This window comes from Calliopsis andreniformis, chromosome 6 (assembly GCF_051401765.1).
Source record: "Calliopsis andreniformis isolate RMS-2024a chromosome 6, iyCalAndr_principal, whole genome shotgun sequence".
Classification (NCBI taxonomy): Eukaryota; Metazoa; Arthropoda; class Insecta; order Hymenoptera; family Andrenidae; genus Calliopsis; species Calliopsis andreniformis.
The window spans coordinates 7443899-7470399 of NC_135067.1; the positions used below are offsets into that span (position 1 = coordinate 7443899).

Consider the following 26501-nt stretch of genomic DNA (forward strand, 5'->3'; position numbering starts at 1 on the left):
AAGAATATGAGCACTCACCACGCCAGAAATTCATCGACGGATTTGATGTCGACCGATGTGACCAAGTACAATCTGCGATGCAACAGGAACATCAGCGAGAAGATGACCAAAAAGGACTTCGTATATGATATACGTCCACCGATTCAGAGTTCCAGAAAGGTAAACGCCTCTCGTTCGTGTCCTTCATTCTATCGCTACCACATCGAAATGTTTACATATGTACTTTCACGAGAAATTGGTGCTCGGGTCGGTCGTAACTTTACTTGCGAATCTCTCGAGACGATATTTTGTCAACAAACAGGAGGAAACTAGAACGACAAGAGTGTTTGAAACGAAGATGACGCTACTGGTACAATGAGCCAAGATGGCGTTGGCGCTTTTGTTCGCGGAAAATTTTTGATGTAACCAATAAAATTTTCTTCGCGTTATTTAAATGAATTGCATTTTGGACGAAGTATTTTACAACTATAGATGAAAGTTAATGGTAGGGTACTATACTTACATTAATACGTTACTGTTGAATAACTACCAAATTTACAATTTCACGTAAAACAAAGAAATCTAAGAATTTGAAAGGATCCACACTTCACGAGAGCAACCGTTGAACTGGCGCTCTGGTCATGCGCAGTCGCGATTTTTTGGAATCGTTTGTCTCGCACGAACATAAAATTCGTTTGAAATAACGTTTTCTTTGTCTGATATTTAAAATTTTAAATGGTTTCAAGGAAATTTTAATATATTATAAATGTATGCCATTTATATTTTTAAATATTTTCATGTTTCTATAATTTTCTGTAATTTATGATTAGAAGAGAAGAAATCATTTCCGGTATTCGAGGGAAGTAATTCCCACGTGATATGATTAATTTAAAAAAGCTATCCATTCATGTAACATAAAGAATTTTCATTTTTAATATTATCTCTTGTCGTACTAACGAAAGTAATTTACCTTAAAAAAACAGCAATATATTGTTGTTTAGCAATAAACAGATTAAAAATTAAAGTAAGGACTCTTTTTTTCGTGTTTGAATCGATGTCTGCAAGATTTGGAAGTATTAATTTCAAACAAATTAAATTTTTCATAATATAAGAAATATATATTGCACATGCAATTCAAAAAAACGTGATTTTTTAAATACACTTATAAATGAGTTTGATAAATGTAGCTCTATTCATTATGAAAAGTTTACTAGTTAAAGATCAAAATTATAGAATTTATTCAAAGAACTCTTCAAATATTAATTATAAAGTATTTAAATAATAACAAGAAAATCATTTAATGCAAGTAACACATAACTATTTCTTAGACTAATTATGCAAGTGAGATAACTATCTTTAAATAAAACTACTCTTTATATCAATATTACGCATTTAATAAATTTTCTCCTAAACTCATAAATAGTTTATAATTTTTATATTCAGTATAGTTTTGTAATTCAATATAAGTTTTTGTCACAGTGTCAGATATAGTAATAATTTGAAAAATGAAATAAAAAGCGAAAGTAAATATAATAAGTACATTAATTGTAAAAACGATACCTCGTTTGATGATTAGCTTATTCGTTTGTCTTAATGAAGCTGTTTCCATCAATATAACATTAGTTCATGTATTTCATGTTGAATTCACTAATATCAACAATCAAGCTGAATGGTTCTTACAATTAGTCTTTCCACAAGTTGAAGACTTCAATTTCAAAGGTGCAAATTTATGTTTATTTCACACTCTACCTATGATAAAAATTTCTTTATTTCTTACTGAATCATAAATGTTGACATCTAAATTGAAGTAATTAACATATGCCAATTCATAATTGAAAAAAGAAGTTAAAAATTGTTGCTTGAGGGAAGAACACGTTATTCGGACCAACTATACACAGGTACGACAACCCTTTCATGCACAAAGGCGTCTTCTTCGTTATGCATTAATATTGACGCAGCTAAAATCAAATGCAAATTGCGCAACAGGCTGTTTACAATTGCTTATGATGTACAATACAAAATACACTTGTAAAAAGTAAAGTAACGTTTATTTTCTGTTGACGAACAAAAATCGTGCTTGCAGCTCGAAGAGGGAAAATATCCAATCGTATTACCGCTTCAGCTACGACGAAAGCAAAGTTCTGATTCAAAAATACCACAGTATACTGTAATCTCAGAAAAGGACAGCTATGGTGCTGGTGGAGACGTCCCCAGCAACGTAAATATTGCAGTCATATTCATGCATCAATCGAGCAGTAAAAGCAAAAAAAAAAAATTCGTGCACCTATTTCTACCAGTTCAGCCAACACAGATTTCGAATTGCAGTTTTCAGAACAACGAGCTTTGCGATACGAGTGCAACTTCTGTCACGAGCAAATTGCCACTTTGCTGTCCTTATCGACGCACGTGAAGTCTCATCGTCGAAGATACTGCAAGCACTGTTACCGGATACTGCTCGACAACGAAACGATGGAGGAGCACATTGAAAGCACTCACCAAATCGATCTAGGTATCATAACGAATGTCTAATACATGCCAGTTTAATAATCGATGCATCAATCCACAAAAACTGCTCACGACAATTTCCTTACCTTTTTGACCTGTCGGAAATAAACGCCCGATACAAACAACGAAGGGAATCGATATTGTCTTCCTTTTCTGTGTGTAATCTTTAGATCGCGTCAAACGTATGAGAAATTGAAATAGCTCGATATCTGTTTCGCATACAATGCAAGAATCATCGTTCTGCTGAGAATTCACAATCGGTTCCACTTTGCGTTTCTTTATTCTTCAAGAATGCTTCGATATCTGGAGCGACGGTCTTCAGTACAGGTTCAACATCGTCTCCACAGTTTACACAAGTAATGTTCTGACCACGAAGCTGTAGGTCGTTAGCCAGCAGCTTCAGATTCTACGAAAATAATAATGGTTTCAATTAGAGACGAGAAATTGAAGCAGTCCTTATACTTAAATATACTTTTATTTGATGTGCACTGTATTTTAACACCATAATGCAAATATTTTCTATACTATTCTGGCAGAAAGATGATTAATTTTTTTCACGAAATTAAAATGTACAGATATTCTATAGTGTTTTCATTTTTGGATAATATTAGTAATCGAATTCATAATTTAGTTGACTGTATTTAATTTTAGTTTTTGTTATTCATAACTAAATAGTATACAACGTTGATCTAGACTGAAATATTTGAATGGGTAAAAATAACTTTATTTTGTGACAAGGTCGACTAAGTTATCGAAAAATAATTGTTACTTTTAGTTAGTTGCTTGAAATAAGATAACAAATAACGTTTTGAATGTATCTGCATAAAATTGAATGTATTTAAATAAATAGGTATAAGTTCCGTCTATAAAAGCTGACAGTAGTACTATATTATGTTCTACAGACAAAAATTAAAAACACATAGCGTAGGTAATTATTATGTATTCTACAAATGCGAAATGAAATAATCATTTGATTAGTAATCTAAGTAATGAAACAATTCAATAGAAAATCATGTACTTGTTAAAGTATTTAAAAATTATTTTTGTATAATTAACGTAATCACCTTCAAAAAGTTTTAATCAAATAACACTCAGAGGTAATAAAGCATTTCTTATTATAATAACTTTCTGATAGTTTTCCAACTGCCCACCATATATTATTGCAATGCATTTAAGCTCATAAACTACAATATAGTTCAAACTGTTTAAGTGAAGATAAGATATCATGAAATGAAATGATTACAGACGCTACTATCATTCACACGTGGTGAAGTGGTGATACAAGCGAAACGTTAGTGATTCTACATGAAAAAATAAGTAGAAAATATAGAATAAAACTTTTTGATATTCTGCTTCATTTTCGCGAAAACTAATACAGAATTATAATCTGGCACAAGTGTACAGAAGTATAGTTTTACGTGCTTGAAGGGTACACAGCGTAAGTGGAACACTCATGGTCTGACCATTGACCGTCTCTACTTATAGTAAGCTAGAAGTATCTCTCTTTCCCTGCTCAAATCCCTGAAACTGTACTTCGGTTCACTTGTTCTCAGTTAAAATTCGGAGCCAATTTTCTCGAAAACGAGGCATAATATCAAACTATTCTATTTTATATTTTCGATTCATTTTTTCATATAGAATTCTTCCTGTTTATACCATCAGTTCTGAGATATCCTATACATTAAAGATGCATGACATGACACAGGAGACGAATGCAGGATCATTTTGACCCATAATAGATTTTCTGTTGCAAACTATTTTTGGGGAAGAATTATATATAAAAATGTAGTTTGAACTTCATATACTTCATTTTTCTTTAGTTTTCTGTGCATCTGATACATGAAATAAGTGTATTTTTCATGATTCTAAAAAGATTTATTACAGTTTTGACATCTTGTACTATATTCAGGGTCAAAGCTACTTTGCATTCGTCGTACGAGAGTCTAAAGGTAAACAAAAGAGAGTGCTCCGAAGTTAAACTTACTTTTGCAACTGTCACGTCAATCCTCCTTAGATTTTTACAGTCAAGTACAACATTGAAGTGGTTCTCTTCCGAAAGTTTCATTATGTTTGACCGGAAGTTCTCTGCAGCTGGGAACGTAATTGTCTCTTGGGGTGTAACATGTATCACAGTTTCATCGCCCACCTACGTAGAAAACTCTTCGTCACTATGTAACAAATAGACACAGAAAGTAGTCAATCGGAAATGTAAATACTTCACCTGCTTGATATCGGTTTCGATAGAAGGTGTGGCCGAGAAGTATAATAGTAACACCAAGTTCAGAATTATACCAATAATGATTCCCCACTCCAGCTTAAGGAAGACGCAAAATAGCAAAGTGACTAACATCAACAGGAAGTCTAACTCTGGAGAAAGAAACGAGTTTTCAATAACTATAGATTTTCAGAATGATTCAGAAAATGCCAATTTTGAAGTGAAAATATATAAGTGTAATCAATTTATTCATTCGCACGTTATAGATAAAATATATCAATAATATTCATTGTTTACGATATTAATGTTACTAGTTCGTCGTAAAATATTTTTGAATATTTTGTAAGTTAAATTTTAAAGTTTTGTAAGTTAAATGTTCCTTAATAGCATGCTTGAAATAGTTCTCCAAATTGATTTATGAAAGTAGCAATAAAATGTACAATCTGTATCTGATAAATATTTATTTTCTTGTGTATTTTTGTCGAATATTTCAATGAAGAAAAAAATCATTTATTGCCTCGAGCTATATCGATAAACCAATTCGAAGCTTATTCGTTTGGCACGTAGAAATAATATTACTACGCAGATATACAGGGTGTAATAAATATAGCTTTCGATATTTTGAGGGGTGATAGGAGATACAAATTGAAGCACAAAATGTCTTACGATATACCATCAGATTTACTTTCGTTTTGCAATAATAATACCTTAAAGTTATACCTAATACCTATTAGATAAACTAACAATCAGAGGATTTTGTGATTTTACAGATATATTGAAGAGCAAAAATACAGTAAAACAGTCTTAATGTATATTGTTGTATCTCTTACAGTTGAACTTCTATAAAGCCTTAAAAATCTGCAATTAATTTCCTCTTTTTGTTGTAAGAGATACAACAAAATGTTTTAAGTTTTTCTACTCAATTTTTGTTCAACGTTTTTGTAAAACTACAAAATCCTTTGATTGTTAGTTTAGCATACAAGTGTGTTAACTTTAAGACAATTTTATGCCATAGTATATTTTGTACTTCAACTTTCATCTCCTACTGCCCTTTAAAATATCGAAGACTACATTTTTCACACTCTGTATAAACAAATATGTAATAGATACACGCATATCATTTATACATATGTATATATATAATAACCTCCACTGAGTTGTAATATCTTGTTCTGAAATAACAAATACGTCATAGTGTTTGTCAAAATATTCCTACATTGTAGTTTGTGAAATGTAATATTTTCTCATTATAAAGTTGTATCCCCAAGCGACCAGCAAACACGTAATATGTAGAAGATGATTTACACGTTATAAACTCAATATTAGTTATCAATGTTTAAGCATATTGAACGTCTTTTACCAGCTATTTGTTCTTATTTCTGTCTTCGATTTGAATTATTTATGAAAAAAAGAACTTTTATACATAAATTGATGAATTTATTTAAATTTACTTATTAACACGTAGGATTTAAAAAAAAATTAAATCTTTAATAAAAGTTCTGTTTTCATAAATGATTCTAATTTAAAGTCACACGAATAGGGACAAGTATCCTAGATAATAGTATTTCATGGCAATTATATAGAACAGTCTTTCGGTTTTTGAAAATTTAAACACAAATCAAGTACCTATTTAAATCCTAAAATGAAAAATTACCTAAGATATAAGTAAATTTACATTTAATTTAACTTCTGAAAAGTATGTACGTATTCTGAAAGTATTAACAGCCTGGTGGAGGATCGTGTTACTCGCGAATAAAGCATTCTAGGATTGGTTTACTTACTTTTGGCACGCCATAGCATAGCGTACGTTTTAAAGTCAAGCATGTAATACATAGCACATATAATGACGCCGGCTAGACTGGCCTTTGGTATGAAACGGAAGGTGGATGTCAACAGACTGGCAGCGAGTAGCACAAGGCAACCTGAAATAAATGTCATTGTTAACCCTTTGCGGACAGTGTCTGTGAACGGTCATCCAAAATTATTCAAAATGAAATAGGTCCCTCCGCGAAGGATTAATAATGAAATCTAGAGAAAAGTGAATTAACAAGAGGGAGTTTAGGAGATAAGTAGAATTTACGTGGAAGTTATACAGAACTACTTTATGTAAAAGTTATGCAGAAATATGCAGGTTCTACTGTTGCAAATATAGTGATTCACGGATTCATGCATATTTATTCTTAACATTAGTTAAGTGTGAAAACTTCTATAGCAGATTTTTTTATCTGTCCCATTTATAACTTCAACGTTTCACTATTATTCAGTATCTTTAATTTTAACATGAAAAGCAAAATACTTATTTTTAGAATTTCAACATGTAAATTTAGCTTTCTGCTGATATATTGTGAAAATTAATGTTAGATATAAAATAATGTAATGGAGTTATTACGAATTTCATTATGAAGAATAATTTATAGTACAGTGCAGAAAATTCACAACTTTCTTTCCATCAGAGTTTACTGACTTTTGTAAGTTATCTATAGATATTTTTCGTATCAGAAGTAAAAAGTGCTGATAATATTTCGTGAATGAATTTGTTAATCACTCTACGGGTAGGACCACCTAATATTACCATTTTAATTATTATTATTTCATTATAATTAAATCGATCAAAATTCTTATATCTTTAACGTCCTAACTAGAAGACGACAGATTTTTATGCAAATGTATATTTTCATGAACGCAGCTAAAGAAATAGAACCTAACTAAAAATTTGTTTCACCCCTTTTGTACTATAATTAATACTACATTTTTTGTATTTTTTATGGGTTTGAATATTTCACATTTTTTCTAACTTTTTATACGTTCAAAATTTCCATAAATGCATAAAAATCTGCAGTTTGGCGATGACATCTGATTTTTTTCTGCCTGTGTGTTCTTTAAGCAAGTTTTCAAGATCATCTTAAACTTTTATTACGTACAGTTAAGCTGGTCCTAGGTGGTCCATTTTCTGCATCAGGCCTGCACAAAGTCAACTTTTCGCTACACTTTCGAGAATACAGCCTACTGCTGCACGCCACTCGAATCGTATCGCAGTATGTTGGCTCCTCGCGGTGACAGGATAATCAGAGCTCAGTAGCAATTAGGGAAAAATCATATGAGTAACTCTTTCAACACACAAAATAAAGGAACAATCAAGCACTATATTAAAAAAACACATCGACAATAGCACCTGCAGAGTGATACAGAAATATATTGCATTCAAGTGTAATATGTACTGCCTGATCGTTTCTCTTGTTTACATGTGTCGTAAGCCACCCCTATGATTTTTACCTAGTGGCCTCTAAGCTCCAATCGTTCTGCGTCGCTGCAAGGGGCCAACACACTGCGAAACAATTCGATGGGCGAGCAGCAGTAGGCCACATTCCTGAAAGTGTGACGAAAAGTTGAAACTCTCCGCAGGCCTGTTCTATATCACAACTCTGAGAGAACGATTTTATCGAAGTCTCCATAAAACTGATCCTAGCTTGCAAACAAGCTTTGCATCTGTAGAGGTAACAAACGATACTTTTACGTCAGCTGCACCTGTACGGTTTACGCGCGAGATTTGTTGCAAAATCGACGTCGACAGACCGAGTCGCGTGCAGGATAACTTTCTCCAGCCAATTCGATCGGACAGAGGAAATCCCCGCGATACACTCACCCGTGAATAAGCCTCCCAAAGTCGTTTTGACTCCGGACGCGTGATTGACGGCAGTTCGGGTAAAGGAGCCTGTAACTGGCATCGATCGAACGAACGAACCGAGTATGTTGCTCACGCCCAGCGCGAACATTTCTTGCGTGCCATCCAATGATTTTCCCATCGCTAAACACTCAGATCGATTCATCGTTACACACTGAATGTGCTCGTTATATTCCTGTGTTTAATCACAGATGGGATATAGAATAGACCTAGTTAAAATGATGAGTTGCTTAGAACTGAGAAATGGATATTCGAACGCTATTAGCGATAGCAAATGATAACAATAAATCTAACTTTACAGATTTTTAAAAATGTATCGTTCATTTCGATTAGAGATTTTCGAATAAAATGAAGTAATTTGTTATTTTATTTAAGGAGAATAAAATGAGAGGGATCAATTCGTGTACTGAGTAGCCACTCCAAAAAAATGTTTGGTACTAAGTGATTAAATAAAACGAGAGGATTAATTACTGAGTATGAAACATTCTTCTGGAGTGGCTATTAAGGACATAAAGTGGCCCCTCGTTTTAATTTAAAAACTAATTAAAGTTGATAACTGTGAAAGTAGTTTATAACGTTTTATCTAACCTAATCTGTATAGCAAATGCTAAGTAATTGCACTATTATTGATTTTACTGACTTCATGGTTGAGTTCGGTGATCCTCAAGTATTTCTCTGAGATTAATACTAAAAGATTATGGATGACAAAATACAGAGAGTATTCGATAACAAGTGTCGAAATTTTGACGAGACTGTTCTACATGCTAAAAGAAGACGAGAATGAAAACTGACGAAATTGCGTTTGAGGATTCCTTTCTGAGTTATTAATTATCGAAAAGATTAGTCTGATTTTATCTACTGTGTTGTCAGGTAAGTCTGCACAGGTACGTCTCTGCAGGTCTACTGAATATCCGTAACGTACTCACATGCTCCGATAAACCTAGTCAATATCTACAGTTTTATAGGCTGACTATACCATCAACAGACATCGTTTTAGCATTGGTAGTAAACCCATGTCCATGAACACGTTTCGCGTGAATAACCGAACATTTTGACCGCTTCGTGACATTAATGCCGCTACAAACCCTCGGCGTTTGCTTTGCAGGCTTTACTGGTGCAGACGTGTCGAATGATTTTTCATATTTGCTCTGGTCGTTTGCATAGGTAAAAATAACTGCACAGTTTTATCCTGTACACGCTCCGATAAATCTGCATAGGCATGCTTGGCAGGTTTATCAATCAGAACGTGTGTAGTTGGCTTCACTTGGTTAATGTAAGGCAAATGTCCTAGTAGCTGATCATGTCCCGATACTTGAACATATACGCTAATTTTGTTTAATTTTAAGCTTAAATTGTAATCTAATATATCTAATGAGAAACAAAAAATGGTATCATTTTATAGTAGTGTATCCAGGTACTGAGTACAATTTAAGTATCGGGGCATGTATAAAAATACCCAAAAAGATTGTCCACTTACTGGGACATTTGACATCTTAAGCATCCAGGTACTGGGACATTTACATTATGTCTGCAGTAGAATAAGTCTCAGAGTCAGACATGTTTCAGGTGCTTCAAACGCAATTACACCATTCTTCATTTTTATCTTATTTTAGCATGTAGAAGCACTCATGTAAATCTTTGACATCTATTGTCAAGCACCTTCTACAGGATGATCTGTTTAACTGGAAATCTAACTCTAATGGTTGTTGACAGCACTTACAATGCTAATAGTATTTAGGATAAATGCTGCCAACACTCGGAGGGTTTCCAGATAAATTTATCACCTAGTGTATGGAAAAGGTGAAGTTAATGAACCACTTTCTTGCCGATTTGAACGAGTATGAAATAATAATATGCTGTTTTTCGAGTTACAGAGTAAAATATGTTTCCCTGTAGATGTTAAAACTCAGAATGATGAATTTTTCGATGAACTGGGTCTCAAACAAGAAATTTTATTTAGTACACGGTTACCACCGAGTGTCATGTGTGGGATGTTGGACGCGTAATTATATTGAATGTATTCATCAGCTCCCACATCTGTTCATATACGTCCTACACGCATTACTCAGTAATAACCGCGCAGTCAAAGCTTTACACCCATCACCCACTGGTAATTACGTATCCAAAAAGGGTTTCTTGAAAACAATCCTACTTGCTTGAAATCCATTTCATATTTAAAACTACCGTTTGTTTTCAAAGTCATTAAGATCTGTTACCAACACATATAGTGCAGTGGGGTGAATAGAAGTGTAACTCTAGGTGACAGTAAATATTATTTAAATAGTAAATACTATTAATAATAGTACTATTAATACCTAGAGTTATGCTTCTGCTCACCCCACTTCTTCTATTCAGTTCATTTTACGGTAGTATTAAAAATATTCTTGCGTATAGCTTGAAAACTAAGACAAGTCGCCACATGTGCATATCTAAAGGAAACAGTGACTCAAAATGTTGTCTTAACAACATATTTCAAGCTCGCTGAAATCAGTGAGGAGCTGGCTCATCAACAGATTCACCACGAACAGTTTGAAAATAGAAGTTCTCTAAGAAAAGGAGTCAAGTAATTAGATATCAATTTCTTGGTTCACGTTTAAGCATATGCATTAGGGATCTCAAGATCACTCAATCGAATTGCACTCCGACTGCATGTTACGCAAACTTATATAAGACTGTAGGTCTATACCCCATCTGTGGTTTAATCAATACAGCATACCAAAAGCCTTTGCAATCGCCATATGCTCGATTGTGGATACAACCGGAAGAGAGAAAAGCGTCGTTCCCATGGCTGCAGTCGTTTCCAGGAAATTGTATGTACGATTGTTGGTAGTGAGCGAGAAGGGCGGCGGGGCAAATGGTGGCAAACCTTTTCCCATTGTCCCTGAAAATTGTTATTACTCCTTTTCTTCCTCTGCTTTAACAGACTGCCTAAACGTTACTATTTATATAGGGTGTTCAAGAACTATGGGACCGTTTCGTAGGAACGATAGTGAATGTTAAAGTACTGAAAAAACTCATTTATGTACGGAATGTAAAAGACTGATTTTGTCATGGTAGCTGTCATAAGTGAATTTAAGATCCTCAAAACACTGGAGATTAATTGCAAAAATTTCCAGCAACACTGACCTTGGCCTCAATATTCAAAACTAAATTATTTTTTTTCTTTATACATATAGAATTCTCAATTTTCATTATAAAGTGTCTTCTAACACATAGATTTGCCACAATTTCTAATTTTAAATAATAGAGTTCCAAGAGTATTTTAGTCGACATATGTTTAAAAATGTTTTCATTAAATATTTTTAAAGGAACCAGAAGTTTTCTTTTTACTTAAAACTCTTAAAAGTTTTATGGTTGCAATTTGTAAAAGCTTTTTATTATTTTTATAATAAGCTACTTTATGTTCTTTAATTAACACTGACATAAGACACGAGTTAAAAGATGTCGTATGAGATGGGTATCTTCTTAATGTTCAATGTGTGGAGATTTAAATTTTTACATGTTTTGAATATGCATATGTAACACGTGTCATAGAAATTAACGTTTCTTAATTCTCCTTAAACTTTAAGAAGAGAGTTCTTTGTTAGCCATCTGATGGCGCGAGATGTTGGATTAATTAGCTGCACTACAGGAAACATTTATTGCATCTTCATTATGCGCTTCAAATAATGCATCATTTATTGCATCACTTGGATACTCCTAAAAAATTGTCGAACTTTAATGTTTGTTAATATCTACCCAAATTCGATACAACAAAAACTGTATTAAAGCTGGAACTTTCTATATTTTAGCTGTTTTGTTTGATTTCATTTAAATCAGTATCCAGAGGGTAAAATTATCCCTTAAATGCGGGGTTGACAAATCGTAAAAGTCTTTTCATATTTGACACCCGATGTATCTTAACTACAGTACTTGCAGTTTTGGCGTACAGACTGGAAAATTCAATCATTTTCTTTTGAAACAACGCAACTGCATTGCAAAAGGATTCTTCTTAGCGAAGTTATAGCCTTTAGACAAATACCTGCAGTTTTATGACTTTTACGCTGTTTCAGCATAGCATAGCAGCGTTTAACATTGTTTGAGCAACGTACTGGAAATTAGCGAACTAAAAAAATACATTCTGTTTATTTAAGAGAAAGAAACAGATGATGGAATTTCAAATAACGAAATTACTCTCGAAGAAACTGTTATCATTAATTTTGGCAACTTTTGGATCTGTAGAAAACTAGTTACTTATCGAAGTGATCCAACATCTTGTCAGAAAACAAAGCAAGTGCATCTTCATATTTTTTCATATCTTTATTTTATAATACATAAAATAACTGCTCGAAAAAGTTGTTATATATGAAAAGCGTGGAAACAGTATGTATAGGTACCCTTTTCAGCGGTTATAACTTCGCGACGAAAAATGATTGCATTTTCCAATCTAAGCATCAAAATTGCAAACATTGTTGTCTACACAATGTATCAATTGTCAAGCATGAAGAAATTTTTATGACGTGACAAACCTCTATTGAAGAGAAGCTTTTATCCCTTGGATACCGATTTAAATGAAATCTGAAAAGAGATAAAAGTGTAGAAGGTTCAGCTTGAATACTCTTTTTGTTGCATCGATATAGGTGTTCGAGCAATGCAATACATTCTTTCAGGTATTACATAGCATTATATTATTGGTACTTCTGTCCAATAATAACCAAAAACAGAAACGCTATCCAGTATACGTACACATGCTTTAATTGATCCTTTTTTGTTTACTGTTTTCACTGTTTCGACATTTATTATGAATTCTGAGAAAATTGTGAAAATGTTTCGACTTATTTGAGCACTCTGTATATTCAGTTAAACGCCTCACGTGTATGCTGGATTTCATAGAACGTATGGAACTATTAATTACATGTCCAATTTAAATGGAATGAAAACATAAATACATTATGTAAACAGCTTAGCGAGTAATATTATTAACCCCTCAAGCTTGTTTGACGTACACTGTACGCCCACGCATTACGTTCACAAACTAAAGTGATTAACACCACTTTTTGAATTTTTTCAAATTTTAATCCCAAATTTAAAACAAATATGAATATTTTTCTTTCGTAAAGTTAATCGATTGGATAAATGAGTGGCTCACACAATAATAACTATCATCTTGACAGATTAATTTAAATCTAATTTAGTCTGTCGGGTAGATGTACGTGTATTTAAATCTAGACAAATCGAGAGCTTTAAGTTAAGTATTAGATTTTTATAGACAACCCACAAATAGATAGTAATAAAGCAAGATAGATCAATTTTAACATTAAATACGTTAACTTATTGTTAGATATTCCTAAAAGTGCCTATCAGAATAATAAATACAATAATAATTGCTGTGTTCTCAGCTCAGTGCGTCCTTCATATTTTGAACTTAATTTCGATATTTAGAAGTATTCAGAGAATGATTAGAATTTGAATTAGCAATATCCTTACCAGTTAGCTTAAAGGGTTCTTGATGATTGATGTAAAAAATGTACGCCATAGCAGTCCCCAGGACGACCACTAAAGCGTTGCGCGCTAAAGTAACCACCCAAGCCATCCTCTGCGGCCATGTGCCTGTTCGACGTCCCGGCAAATTCTTGGGGAAATTTGAATAAAAGGGATACGTGATTGAAAGCCAAATTACGCTTCGAAAATTAACATCAAATTAAATAATTCGATGATCCAAATATGAATTGTTATATCTAGGAAAAAGTACAATAAAGGGGGAAGAAAATTGAAACTCTTGCCTCATAATTTTTCTAAAATCAGAGATATCCCAAAATTAACTTTTAAATAAATGAGAAAATGAATTACTTACTAATCGAATAGTTATTAGAAAGGAAGTTGATAAGATAAGTTAATGAATCATTATTAAAATTCTTTTGGACTCTTCTTTCTTAATTATAAATTATAAAGCAAGAAGTTAGGGTCTGATTCTGTAAATAAACATCAGGTACTTCGAAGTTGCGGTATGGTTGTACTTTTCATAGAAATTCGAGTGAAGATCGTCTGAGGTTTAGTGTAACCTGTAAAGCGAAAACCTGCATCCGATAGATCAGTAGACGAGTATACGTGTGTATAGCAGACGATAGAGAAGATTTGAAGTTGTAAATCCGCCAATATGCTAAACGAAAGCAGCTTTTCAGGGATTGGTTCGCTAAAGACTAAAAGTCCCAGTTGACTTTAGTTGAACTCTAAGAAGTAAAAGGATTAGAATTAATTTCATCCAGATAGATATACACTCCACGTATACTACCAATAAAAAGTATACAATCATTTATATATAATGTGCAGTTAGGTACAATAGAAGAAAGAATAAAATAAATCAGAACATTATTAGCACATTATTACTTTTTGTCAACTTCTTGTGTATAAAGAATTTTTTACTTTAAATATTTTTAAGCGACCATTTATTTGCCATTAAAAAACGTTACATTTTATTTAATATAGTAAAAATTCGATTATTTAAGCTAATGGACTTAGATTAGAAGGTTGTCAGTTAAATGAATTTTTGAAAATATCGATTTACCCATGTTATACAATAAGTCCCTATGTCTTGCATAAAAAGTAATACGATCCTATTATTATTTATTATTTTACACATATATTTAGAAAATTTTCTTCAATTTCCAAGAGTGCAATTTTTGTTTAAAATTAGTAATAACACGAAATTGCAATTCCTGTACGCCATATCATCAAATTATTGTTTTTGATGTTATTTGTAAAACTAATTTTTCATTACACCTTTCGCTAAAGAATTCTTTAATCCTTTCGATAAAGATATCTGAGAATGATAAGCTGACAAATGAGAAATCCAACATATTTTCAAAATGCTTGCTCAGATGATTAAATATTCGATATGGGGTGATCAAAATGTTACTTCAGATACATACTTGAAAATCATATTACTTATGCTATATGATTTTTAACTTCTGGGCAAGATTACGATCATTTCACTTCAGATTCTTCTTTCCAAACACTTGGTTCGACAATAAAAACGTGCTCCTGTTTATAACCTTCTGTGCTTTACGATCTCATATTTTCTCTATCGTTGGCTATACAGTCACTACAGAAGATCATCAAGTACAAAAATCTTACCTCGTAAAATTATGAAACTCAGCGTTCAATGCTTCTCAACACAACGACAAGGGAGAACAAAATTAAATAGCAGTTTTTCATAATAAAATAACATAAAAGTCAAGAGTGGCGTAATTACGGTCAAATGTTTAAAATTTGAATTGTATAAATATCTAAAAACTTCAAAATTGAATAATTTAAATTCGTATTTGAAATTTCGAAGATTTGAATATTTCAATATTTGAATATTCGTATATTGTAATATTGCAATACCATGTGCGTAAGTTCAGTAGGTCATAGGTAAGTGAATAACTACGTAGGTGATCGCAGGTGAAGCTATTACTCGATTATCGACCTTCTAAATGCGGCCCCATGATAAATGGGTTATCGAACTTCAGACATTTTTCACGCGAACTTTTAAATATCAGTAATTTAAAAAAAGGGAAACAAATCACAAATCGTAATATACTATTCCTTTTCCTTTACAAAAAATTATTTCATATTTCACAAAAAGCGACCATTTAAATTATCGCCCGCCCCTTATCGAGCACCCAGTGCACGACTCTTCAGACCGAAGCCATTATTCTGAATTCAAAAACGAGGGAATCCTGCTTTAGAAATTTAGTTCACATAGAACGAAAATGGTACCTTAAGCAGAACCAAGACCACTATCGTCCCTATCCCCAGCAACGTGTCCTGGAATCTGATCTGTCCGAGATTGGAGAACACCGAGATCAAAGAGTCGACAAGATCCTCGCTCCTGCCGGCGATACCCAACAGCGGTTTGAACTGTGACGCCGCTATGTTGATTGCTGCCGCGGTCGTGAAGCCCGTAATTACTGGTAACGAAATGAAATCCAGGAGGAAGCCTGAAATCCGCGCCCGACACGCCTCACGTTAAATGCAAGACAAAACCGACGAAGAAGCGTTCGAACTGCGCGTTGCACTCACCCAAATGGAGCAGCCCGAGGATCGCGATGATGCAACCCTTTAAGAACGAAAGCAACACGGCGATATCGGGACCGTAATTCGCTACCAGAGGTTGTACCATTGTTGCCATGATGGCGGTCGGCCCGATGGTGATACTTTCGCAGGAGCCGAAAATAATGTACACGAACGAAGCCATAAAGGACGCGTAGAGTCCATACTAGCAAAAAAGAATTGTACCTTGCATGAGAGAGCGTGACATGTGGAAGAAGCGTGAGAAGGGATGGGATATAGTCTTCACATGGTATAATCTAGCGATTTAGCGTTAGTAAGGACCATGTAGACCAGTGATGCTCAGGAAAATCGAGCGTCTAGCAATGCCCGAAATCGCTAGCGAGCGACTTAGCTCGAGCATTCCCCCACTACTTGAGGAATGGTCTATAGAATAGTTTCGATGGCTCCCCACTTTGCTGCTGGAGTCGGCCTTGGAACCACTCGCGAGCGATTTTGGGTATTTTTAGCTGCTCGCGATCGTTTCGAAGGTACTGTGTTTCGTTAAAGAGATGATCCTTGGAACAGCAAAAGGGCAAGAGGGATCGTCTGATCTACATTGGTGTGTGACTGCCGTGGCGAATAGTATGCGAGAACTGAAAATATGTGTGAAACTAGGCGTGTCCTGTTCCACTTTGACCAATTAGACCTGCATACCTTTCAGGGATCATCTCTTGAGTGGAGTACAGTATTTGAGCATCGCTGACATAGACAATAAGTCTTATAAAAATCAACATATGTACACTATCGACCAAAAGTATCCGGAGACTTACTTCTGACGGAATGTAATTTATATTCTAAATAGAAGTTACAATGATTTTATTGTTTGAATACCACAGGGGAAAATGTTGATAATTTTAAGAGATCTACAGGACGGTAGAGAGTGCCAGTTTATTCTTCAATAAACTTAGCAGAAACTGTTTAACAGCCTTGAGTTTCTCGTTAGTTTATCATATTCTTTTCCTGTTTTACGTGGATTCGTCAAGTTATGTCCCTGTAGACCCATTATGAAAATGGTTATGTCTTGGAATTGTCAAGATTTTCACCTTTCCAGTTTTTATATAGGGTGTTCCAGAATTAGTGGTACAAACGAAAAAAGGGTGATCCTACATAAAAAAAAAAGATGGAAATGTAGAACACAAATTTTTGATATCATGCTTCTTTCTCGAGAAAATGGATTTTGAATTTTGACTGATTATAAACGTACTGAACTACAGTTTTGAAATTCTACTTCTGTTCGAGAAGTAGACATCACGGCTAGATCGATATACACATCTTTTGTTCTAGCATTTAGAAATTTATAAAAATAATCAAGGATATTCTATCCCCTTGAATACATAGCTGTGAATTTTTTCATAATTTGTGGCTGTAAAATTGATTTTTAAAACGACTCGAATAAATTAAAACACCCATTTATTGTTGACATTATCGAGGTACCAGTTTTATATCTTTAGAACCTGAGTGTCTTATTATGAATATTAATGCATAAGAAGGAGTTGTTGCACAAATTAAATTAAAACAAAGATTAAGAATAACGAAATAATGAGCATTCATTTGGTACATTTAAGCGTCCAAAAATTTGTAACATTCACTTGAAACTTAATAGACAAATCACATAGCATCATAGTTAGTGTGAAAGTTGCGGCACGGTTTCATGCAGCTACTATGAGATTTTGCGATATTTGACCCGGGCATACAGCAATAACCACATTCTATGGCCCAGACACTGCTACGAGCTTCGTGCTAACCATGGTACCATTCAATTTTCAGAATTCCAGGCGGATTCTAGTAAGTTCTAAAATAATGAACAAGCGAGAGCTTAATCGCAATTTCGTTGTTCCTGATTTTCGTTTTAATTTTTCCCATTTACAATCGAACTCTAGCAAAATATCGTGATACAATGAAATTGACTTTCATGTATAAATATGTTTATATAAAATATAGCAACGAAACCGTGTCCATAAATGTGAAACTGTTGTGGAAGTATCTTGTTACACGATGAGAAGACGTGGAAATTGGTGCAAAAAATTTGATACAAAATTAGTTATAAAAGAAAATAGAAACTCGTAAAAAATTATGGCATATACTACAGATTTCAGTAATATTTATTATATTATCTGTTATTTCATATTTGTTAACTGTCTGGACATTGTTAGCCGGTAGTGTACATAATAATAATTAAGAGGCGCAGTGAGCAGTGGACAGATATTAAGATATTGTAAATTTACAAGGTAAATTGGTTACTAAATTGTAATAATTTTAACTGGTAATTAAATTGAGTAATAAATGACAATTATATATATCTATTAAATTGTCTCAAAAATTCATATTATTTGACACCATTTATTACATTCTAGTTTGAATAAACCATTGACACAACCTGTGTTAATATTACATATTAATAACATTACAACACTGTGTCTTACGTTAAATAGAGACTGCATAATTTCACTAAAATTTTTATAGGTCATTCTAAATCAAAAGGGTCATAGCTTCATTAGACCGAACCTCTTAATTTATCCTTATCCTACCAAATGAAGCGCAAATGCGAAAATAAAATGCAAGAATAATTAAAAAAAGAAATGAAAGAATAGCAACGAGTCTGTAACGAGTAGATACTGTAATTTTTTCTTTCGAATTTACCTCAGGGTTCAATCCAGCAACTATACCGTAAGCGATACCCTGGGGAATTGCGGTGAGCCCAACCGTAAAGCCAGCTAGCACATCTTGAGGTAGCCAAGCAAGTTTATAAGTCGTCGACCACGACAGAATCGGTAGCCTTCGCTTCGCGTACGTGAAGCAAGCGTCCCTCTTGCACTGAATCACTTGGAACACAAAAGAAACACTGGTAGTCTCTTTAATCGCGTAACAACGCGGAGGACACGGAGGACGCTCTTTAACCGAGAGATTGAAGGGTCATCGCGATAGTGCCAGTTTGGTGAACTTACTTTCCTCGCGCGGTACCTCTCGGCGTATCAGTGGTCCTCGAAATTGGTACTTCTTCGAGTTGACTTCTCAAATTGTATTGTGTATCGCTAATCAACGTTCACACGAGCGATTTCTTGCACGACCAGCTGTTGTTCAGGTTATTATCGCTTTAACTGGAGCATTTACCGAGCAGATTTTTATACTGAGCAGAGTTTTATTTGAAAGTGATTCAAGATGAAGATAATTTGGGTGTTATTCGAACGAGCTTTCAGTCGAGTGATGACTAAATAATAATTAGGAACAAAACACGTTGTTCGTGAAGAACGAATTATTTGCATTTAAAGTGAATTTTATTTGAATACAGATTTATGTGAATGAACATGCAAACAAAGTTATCAGGCTGAGGGTATAAAAGTGTTTTTATTAGCGAATAGTTCCCAAACACTGTTCTCAATGTTTTTGTAACTGTTTTTCGATCTTTTCGTGAGCATTAATTGAATCTGTGAGTTGAAGAACATTTTCAAACAGTCTCAAAATTATATCTAATCTTCATAGCCAAAGCATATTAAGTCACATAGAAAACAAGTGAATTCAATAGACTGTGGCTCTGGAGTCCAAGTATGTAAATTATAGAGAACTGTAAGTTAGATCAAATATCTCAGAATTTTTGCTGTTTATCAATGTACTGATTCAATTGAGAGAACAGTATGCGAACACCTGTTCATCTACCTATGATCAGACGATTTCTAGGAAATGCAATTTCAATACTGTTCGTGAATAGTTTGCAAACACTAGTAGAGAAACATCTTTACATATTCTACCATACGATCTCGTACTCAATAGAATGTGTCATACGTTCAGCTTGATACTTTTATTCGTAAGTTTATTCAAATAAATTTTCATTTATTCAAAAATTAACTTTATTCGTAATTTTTGTTCAATTATCCAAAGCCAAATTTATTCAAGTTTATCATTATTTATTTCTTAATTAAAACTTATTCGAACAACAGCCACTATGATTTGCGATTACAGTAGAAGTTAAATAATGTAATTTATACAAACTCCACTATCTAACATTGAAAGGAACTTGCTTTCTCCAACATTGAAGAATCATCATTGACACTCCGTCGTTGTATGTTCACTTTATCTTTAAATTATTAACCACAAACGATTCCTCTTCTAAATTCACTACACACTCGTTAAAGATCCATGAAACTATATCATGGAAACACTGTATATGATAAGCGAACTTCGTTAGTAACCACAATAAATATCACAGACACGTGTGTACGTAAACAATCAATGTAAATTCTGTATTAATCCCCTACGAACATTTGGTAAACATGGACACCAAATATGGTAACAAGATTTTTACACACGGCACACGCTGCACGCATAAGTCAGTGACTCGATGAGGATTAAAGATTATTCTTAAATATTCACCTTCCTCGGATAAGTCGCGCACAAGAGACTCAAGCATTGACGTATCGCGGATTCAGCATCGCGCGAATTGCTTACACTGCCATTCATCTAGGCTACGGTGAATGAGTGCACGCGCAAGAGCCACTTTCGAGCGACTATACGACGCGAAGAGCTGTGACGCGAGTGACTGTGATTCGAGGCACGAATCGTTCGTCGGCGTGCCTGTTTATCGTTGCTCCATCCTCTCAGGAAATCGTCGACCCATCGCTATTTATCACAGACTCCCCACCTCGCATCTGTAATACGGTTGATTCAACTATCGTAACGGCGAGTGCCAATGAAATTTCTACCTCTCTACAGATCCTGCCTCGAGATTTGATCCGTCAACTCGAACGAAGCTTTTTCCGATATAGTACGATGATTGCACTCCAGCAACTGCGAGGGGCACAGATAAGGGACTTGGAATGATTCGCGATTGGAGAGCAAGGAGTTTTTTTTAATAATTAGAATTCTTGTCGAAGCCAATCTAGCAATAAGTGAAATTAAGTGGAATTGGTTTTTACATTTATTATTCTGTTTTTGTCATTGAGAAGTATTAGCGATATTATTATCAAATAGTAATAAGGACATTCTGGTGTAAAAGAATATGGTGACTACGAAGAATATATGTGATCTTTTTTTATTTGTTACCCTGCTAGAACCCCATATGAGTTATCAGGGAAAAAAGGAGAGGGTACATTTAGTAAGTGTCGTATAGTAATTTTTGTTTTAGTTTAACTAATTACAAGTTATATGCACAAATCTAGGCTTTTTACTAAGTCATAAATTGTTAATGAAGGGGAAATTATGGATTTTTATAGAAAATTGTTCATGATAATAGAAAATATAGTATATTTAAAATAATGACCAAGAAAAATATATAGAGGAAGGGCTAGGAATATGAGACGTCCTTTTTATTTTACGACCTAGGAAGTCTCAGGATAGCTTCAAATAAAAAATGTTGATGAATAACTTTAGCGATTTCCACGTGACATGTGCCATATAAACATATAAGTATTGCAAATCTTACAGAACACTTGAATTTTTTATTTTTCCTAAATTAAGGATTTAACTTTTTCCCATTTCACCTAAATTGGTGTCTCATATTTCTACCTTATCTCATATTCCTATCTCTTCTTTTACATATACCTAGAAGATATTAAATTTTTATTCGCCAGATTCTTGAATAGAAATGGTACTTTATATCTTCCTTCGTTAATACAAGAGAAACACTAAACCATAAAAACAGAAATTTGATATAAAACCTGACATGGCTCTAACAGACACAGGACCATACAAGAAATATAAAAACTATCTCAAAGAAACGAATTTGTGCTGCACGATGTCCAAACTATTCAGATCCAACTTATCATTAACGATGTTACAGCAGATGCAATGTTAAACACACAAGAAGAAGAAGAAGGAGAAAATATACATCAAATTTTAGCTGACAAGTGATACGCATGTAGAGACTAAAGTTTGTACATGCAATTTTATGTGCTTACACTATCTACTTCATAGTAGATAGAGTCAGCAGTCAGACTATGAGTGTTCCATTCTGTGTATCCCTCAGGCACTTAAAAATCTTCTTTCCTATACATATACGAACCTCATCGAAGTTGAAACTTAATTTTGTCAGAAAGAAATGGGAATATCAACAAATTTCAGTCTATATTTTCGATTTACTTCTGCACGTAAAATCATAATTTTGTCACTTGTACAGTTAGTACTTGTATAGTAATAAATAGTAAATAGTAAATTGTATAGTAATTTCCAGTATATTGAGAAGCATGCACATGTGCAGTCTAAACAATTGTTATTGTGTATATATATATATATTAATGAAAATCTATGTGTATGTACATATTGTGTGTAAAGCAGAAGCACTGATGGAAATTATTCGAAACCACAACCACTGATTCTAATGAAACGTGTAAATGTAGCATATTTGTTGTTCTGCAAAGGTGAACATGAAAGCAGCCTCAAAGGTATGCCATTGTTTCGTTCTTCGAATATAACTTTGTAACGTTACAGGATGGAACAAAACTGAAAACAAGTACATAAATTATTTTCTTCTATGTATGCAATCTGTGCATTAGAAGAAGGTTTTTCAAAGAAATGTTCGCAACGTGAAACGAAACATACCTGATGTGGTGAAGATGTAAAATATGAAAGAATGCTGTTTCCCTTCGTCATGCTTAAAAATGTATACATACGAATATATAAAAATTATCCTAATTATAAATTACGCGCTATAAAAAAAGTTTTTCTAGTTAAAAGTTAAATTATTTTAGTATCAGCAACTTTTCTGTATGATGGAGTATATTACTGTAAAATTAATTTTAAGGATGGATATCACATTATGCAGAGTGATATTCTGTCATTTTGTAAGTGATATTCAGAAGAGAATGCATTTTTTTCCTTGTTAATTCAAATATGGTTTTCATTTTCTGTGGAACGATGAAATACAAAAATTTGATATACATATATTGTTGAATTACCAATATAATTCTTTATGTAAAATCGTTTGTATAATACTATTTTATAGCAAGAGGTACGATAGAGAGATAGTAGTAATATACAGATATGTAGGTACGTATGTAGGTCATTGACATATTAAGATATAAATCTATTGCAAAGTGGATTATGTCTTTCAATTTGCGATTATCAAATCTATAATGTGATACCATTTTTATCGTAAAAAATAACCGAGATTCATTTCAATTTCTTCGTTCTTCGAATGCTATGTAAACTATATCTGGATGATATACTTGTTTGTATAGCTATGAATAATATTAATTTAACACGGCTATGAATAAAAATAACCGATAGTGTAAATAGAATTTAGTACAGTGAAAGTAGCACTGTGATACGAATAAAATACTTGATTAAAAATAACAAATAATTAAGTTAAAATTAATTAGGATCTCTCTGAAAATGGGATGGAATTTCAAGTACCTAAAAACAAAAATATATCTCTAGATGCTAATTTGCTAGTTATCTGTTGTATCTACTGCTTTTATATTTATTGAAATCGATACTGTAAAATTAAAAAATTTCACACTGATAAATTTCAATTTTAAAGGTGTTGTAAAGAATACAGTCATTAAGTTTATTACTATTCAATATTACAACTATTTATTATTATCAAATACACATGTGCTAATTATTATTAATAAATATGATACAGTTACATACATTGGATGTTAATGATGTAAATATGTAGAATGAAAGCAAAAAGCTAAAGCAGTGAATTTAAACAGAAATTCAACAAGTTGCATCGACTCGTTGGTAAATATCTTCAACAGAAACCACAAGATATACGTAATAGTAACTGTAACGTATTAGAATCAATATAGACTAAGGGTATACCAATATGAAGTTCAACAAGTGTTTCAAATATTGAAATTCTACTGAAGTTTCGTTAAAAAATACTTAGATTTCCTTCCAACATACCTCACATTAATTCTAAGTATTTTACCAAATTATTAATTTAATCAATTCTCTATTAAGTCGTGAATTGAAATAAGATCCTATTAGAAATTTACTTGTTTTAACAGGTCTTATATGTATTGATTTGTCAGTTTATTTTGTTCTTCGAATATAAGTTTCTAACGTTACAAAAAGGGACAAAACTTGAAATAAGTATATAAATTATTTTCTTTTATGTATGCGATCTGTACACCAAAAGAAGGTTTATTTAGTACTCTTAACATTAGTGAGCTATGAGAAAATAGATTAACCGATTTTAGATACTTAAAGTGTTGGTGAAATAATTTGCTACCACAGAATTTGGACTTTCGATAAGAGAAAACTTTAAATACTTAGAAGTAATCCTGTAGTCGCTAAAAGCTGAAAAATTAACAGGAATCTCCATTTAACCAAATATAAGCAAAAGTTATTAATAATCAATGTGATCACTATTTCATCATTGCTAATGGTATTGTCTTCATATGATTAACAATATTTTTTATTGACTACAGGGTGTTTGACAACAGATGTCAGAAATTTTAAGAGGTGATTCTACATGCCAAAATAGCACGAAAATCAAGAATAACAAAATTTCGTTTGGGGCTTTGCTTTGAAATTTGAAATGTGTACAAAGTTACAGAATGTATATAATATTTAAAAACATTGAAAATATGAAAAATAGAGTGCCAATTACAGTATTTGGAAAATGAAGCAAATTTTTATATAGGTTCCATTTCTTTAATTGCTTTTATGAAACTATGAAATTGCATAAAAATCCACAGTCTAGTCATTAACTATTGTAAAAACGTCTAAAATTCGCGAGAAATGTGTCTGACTTAGGACTTATGCTACTGCTGGCGTACATTAGTCAGCTCAGAGTGTCAGACGCAGCGAAGTTAGTAAATTAAGTTGAGAATCAGGCATCACACGTAGTTTAAACATTTCTTCAATAATTAATAACTCAGAAATAAAGCCTAAAATGAAATTTCGTCTATCTTCATTTTTGTCTTATTTCAGCACGTAGAATTAATTCTTAAAGCTTCTGGCCCTTCTTGTTGAACACACTGTATAATACTAATTTATTACCATTAAATATTATCAGCATTCATGGATTAAGGGACCCCTTAGTTGACTGCCATGTCACCCACATGTGGATGACAATTTTTATACGATTGTGAATAACGATGTTACATAATTATGAATGATATTAATATAAAGGATTTTAGCGATGGTGAGTAAACGAGGAAAAACACTTTAAAATAATTATGAAAATGAATCAAGAACAACTTTTTTAAACATGGAGTCATTACCAAAGTGATAGAGTTTTTAGTGAAGTTAAGGTGGCAGTCAACATATTAAAGCGTAAGATATACATATACATATGTTTAAGCCGATTAAACGTACCTTGAACTTCGTTAAATATCATTTTAGCAATTAATTCTTCCATTATTATAAAACTATCAAATATATCGACATAAATGCTATTTATATACCGTATAAAATAGTCAGAAAAGAGCTTAAAATAACTTCTATAAATCGAACTGAACTATATCAAATATTCTTCAAACAATTAAAAAGAATTAGCCTCAATTGCCATCGACTGAACACCGAACACGAAACGCTGTACCAAAAATAACATAAAAGTACCAATGAAACAACTTTCCTCCTACCAAAATGTTATTTACTAACAAAACAGATTTTCTCATACGTATTACGCTATTTAGTTCAACTTTCTTTCGAAAGTCTCATTAATTAACAGAAAGAAGCTGAAAAATGACTTTACGAACTGGCAGTCACAGTCTTCTATTTCCACTTTATATCCACTTTTCAATTATGTCTGGGCGAACCCTTCAAGGCGACATCGATTTAAGAATCCAAACAAGAAAATCGCGGTAGACGGTACAGCCCTCGGTTCCTTAGTTCTTCCTAGACTGAAAGGAACCAACGGAAGAGGATGTAACGCCTGCGCGAAACCCGGACATCTCGGTCAGCTCACGGGCTAGCAACTATGAATGAAAGCCCGAAACTCTCAGTACCGCGCGAGACAGCGAACTTGTTACGGCTGTAGCCTCAGTTGTTCGTTTCCGTGCCGTCTAATCGTGGAAAAGGAAACAACTTAAACCCCTAACCCTCTCAATCCCTTCACACCCCCTAAATCACAATAACAAACTCAGCATTTTAATATTTCAC

General features: G+C 33.2%; 2 protein-coding genes across 2 annotated transcripts; one reads left to right on the forward strand and one right to left on the reverse strand.

Moving 5' to 3' along the window:
- The first annotated feature begins 6 nt into the window (after nt 1–6).
- Nucleotides 7–2508, forward strand: LOC143180509 (uncharacterized). The gene is made up of 3 exons (XM_076380275.1): nt 7–159; nt 2063–2197; nt 2305–2508. The coding sequence occupies exons 1-3, from the start codon at nt 7–9 to the stop codon at nt 2506–2508; spliced, it is 492 nt and encodes a 163-aa protein (XP_076236390.1).
- On the reverse strand, nt 1491–19371 carry LOC143180054 (sodium-independent sulfate anion transporter). Its single transcript, XM_076379580.1, has 11 exons — nt 19353–19371; nt 19095–19276; nt 16425–16620; nt 16122–16342; nt 13848–13992; nt 11098–11262; nt 8343–8504; nt 6481–6621; nt 4706–4851; nt 4469–4630; nt 1491–2890 (listed from the first exon to the last, which is right to left on the reverse strand). The coding sequence occupies exons 1-11, from the start codon at nt 19369–19371 to the stop codon at nt 2717–2719; spliced, it is 1713 nt and encodes a 570-aa protein (XP_076235695.1). The 3' UTR covers nt 1491–2716.
- Between the last annotated feature and the right edge of the window lie 7130 nt (nt 19372–26501).

Bases quoted from the DNA above. Each gene is read 5' to 3' on its own strand.
- LOC143180509 (XM_076380275.1), top strand. From the start codon at position 7: ATGAGCACTCACCACGCCAGAAATTCATCGACGGATTTGATGTCGACC. The intron at 160-2,062 runs GTAAACGCCTCT...TCGTGCTTGCAG, and splicing joins CGATTCAGAGTTCCAGAAAG to CTCGAAGAGGGAAAATATCC. The intron at 2,198-2,304 runs GTAAATATTGCA...TTCGAATTGCAG, and splicing joins GTGGAGACGTCCCCAGCAAC to TTTTCAGAACAACGAGCTTT.
- LOC143180054 (XM_076379580.1), bottom strand. The intron at 16,621-19,094 runs GTAAATTCGAAA...CTTTTTTGCTAG, and splicing joins TTGCTGGATTGAACCCTGAG to TATGGACTCTACGCGTCCTT. The intron at 6,622-8,342 runs GTGAGTGTATCG...CATTTATTTCAG, and splicing joins TTTGGGAGGCTTATTCACGG to GTTGCCTTGTGCTACTCGCT.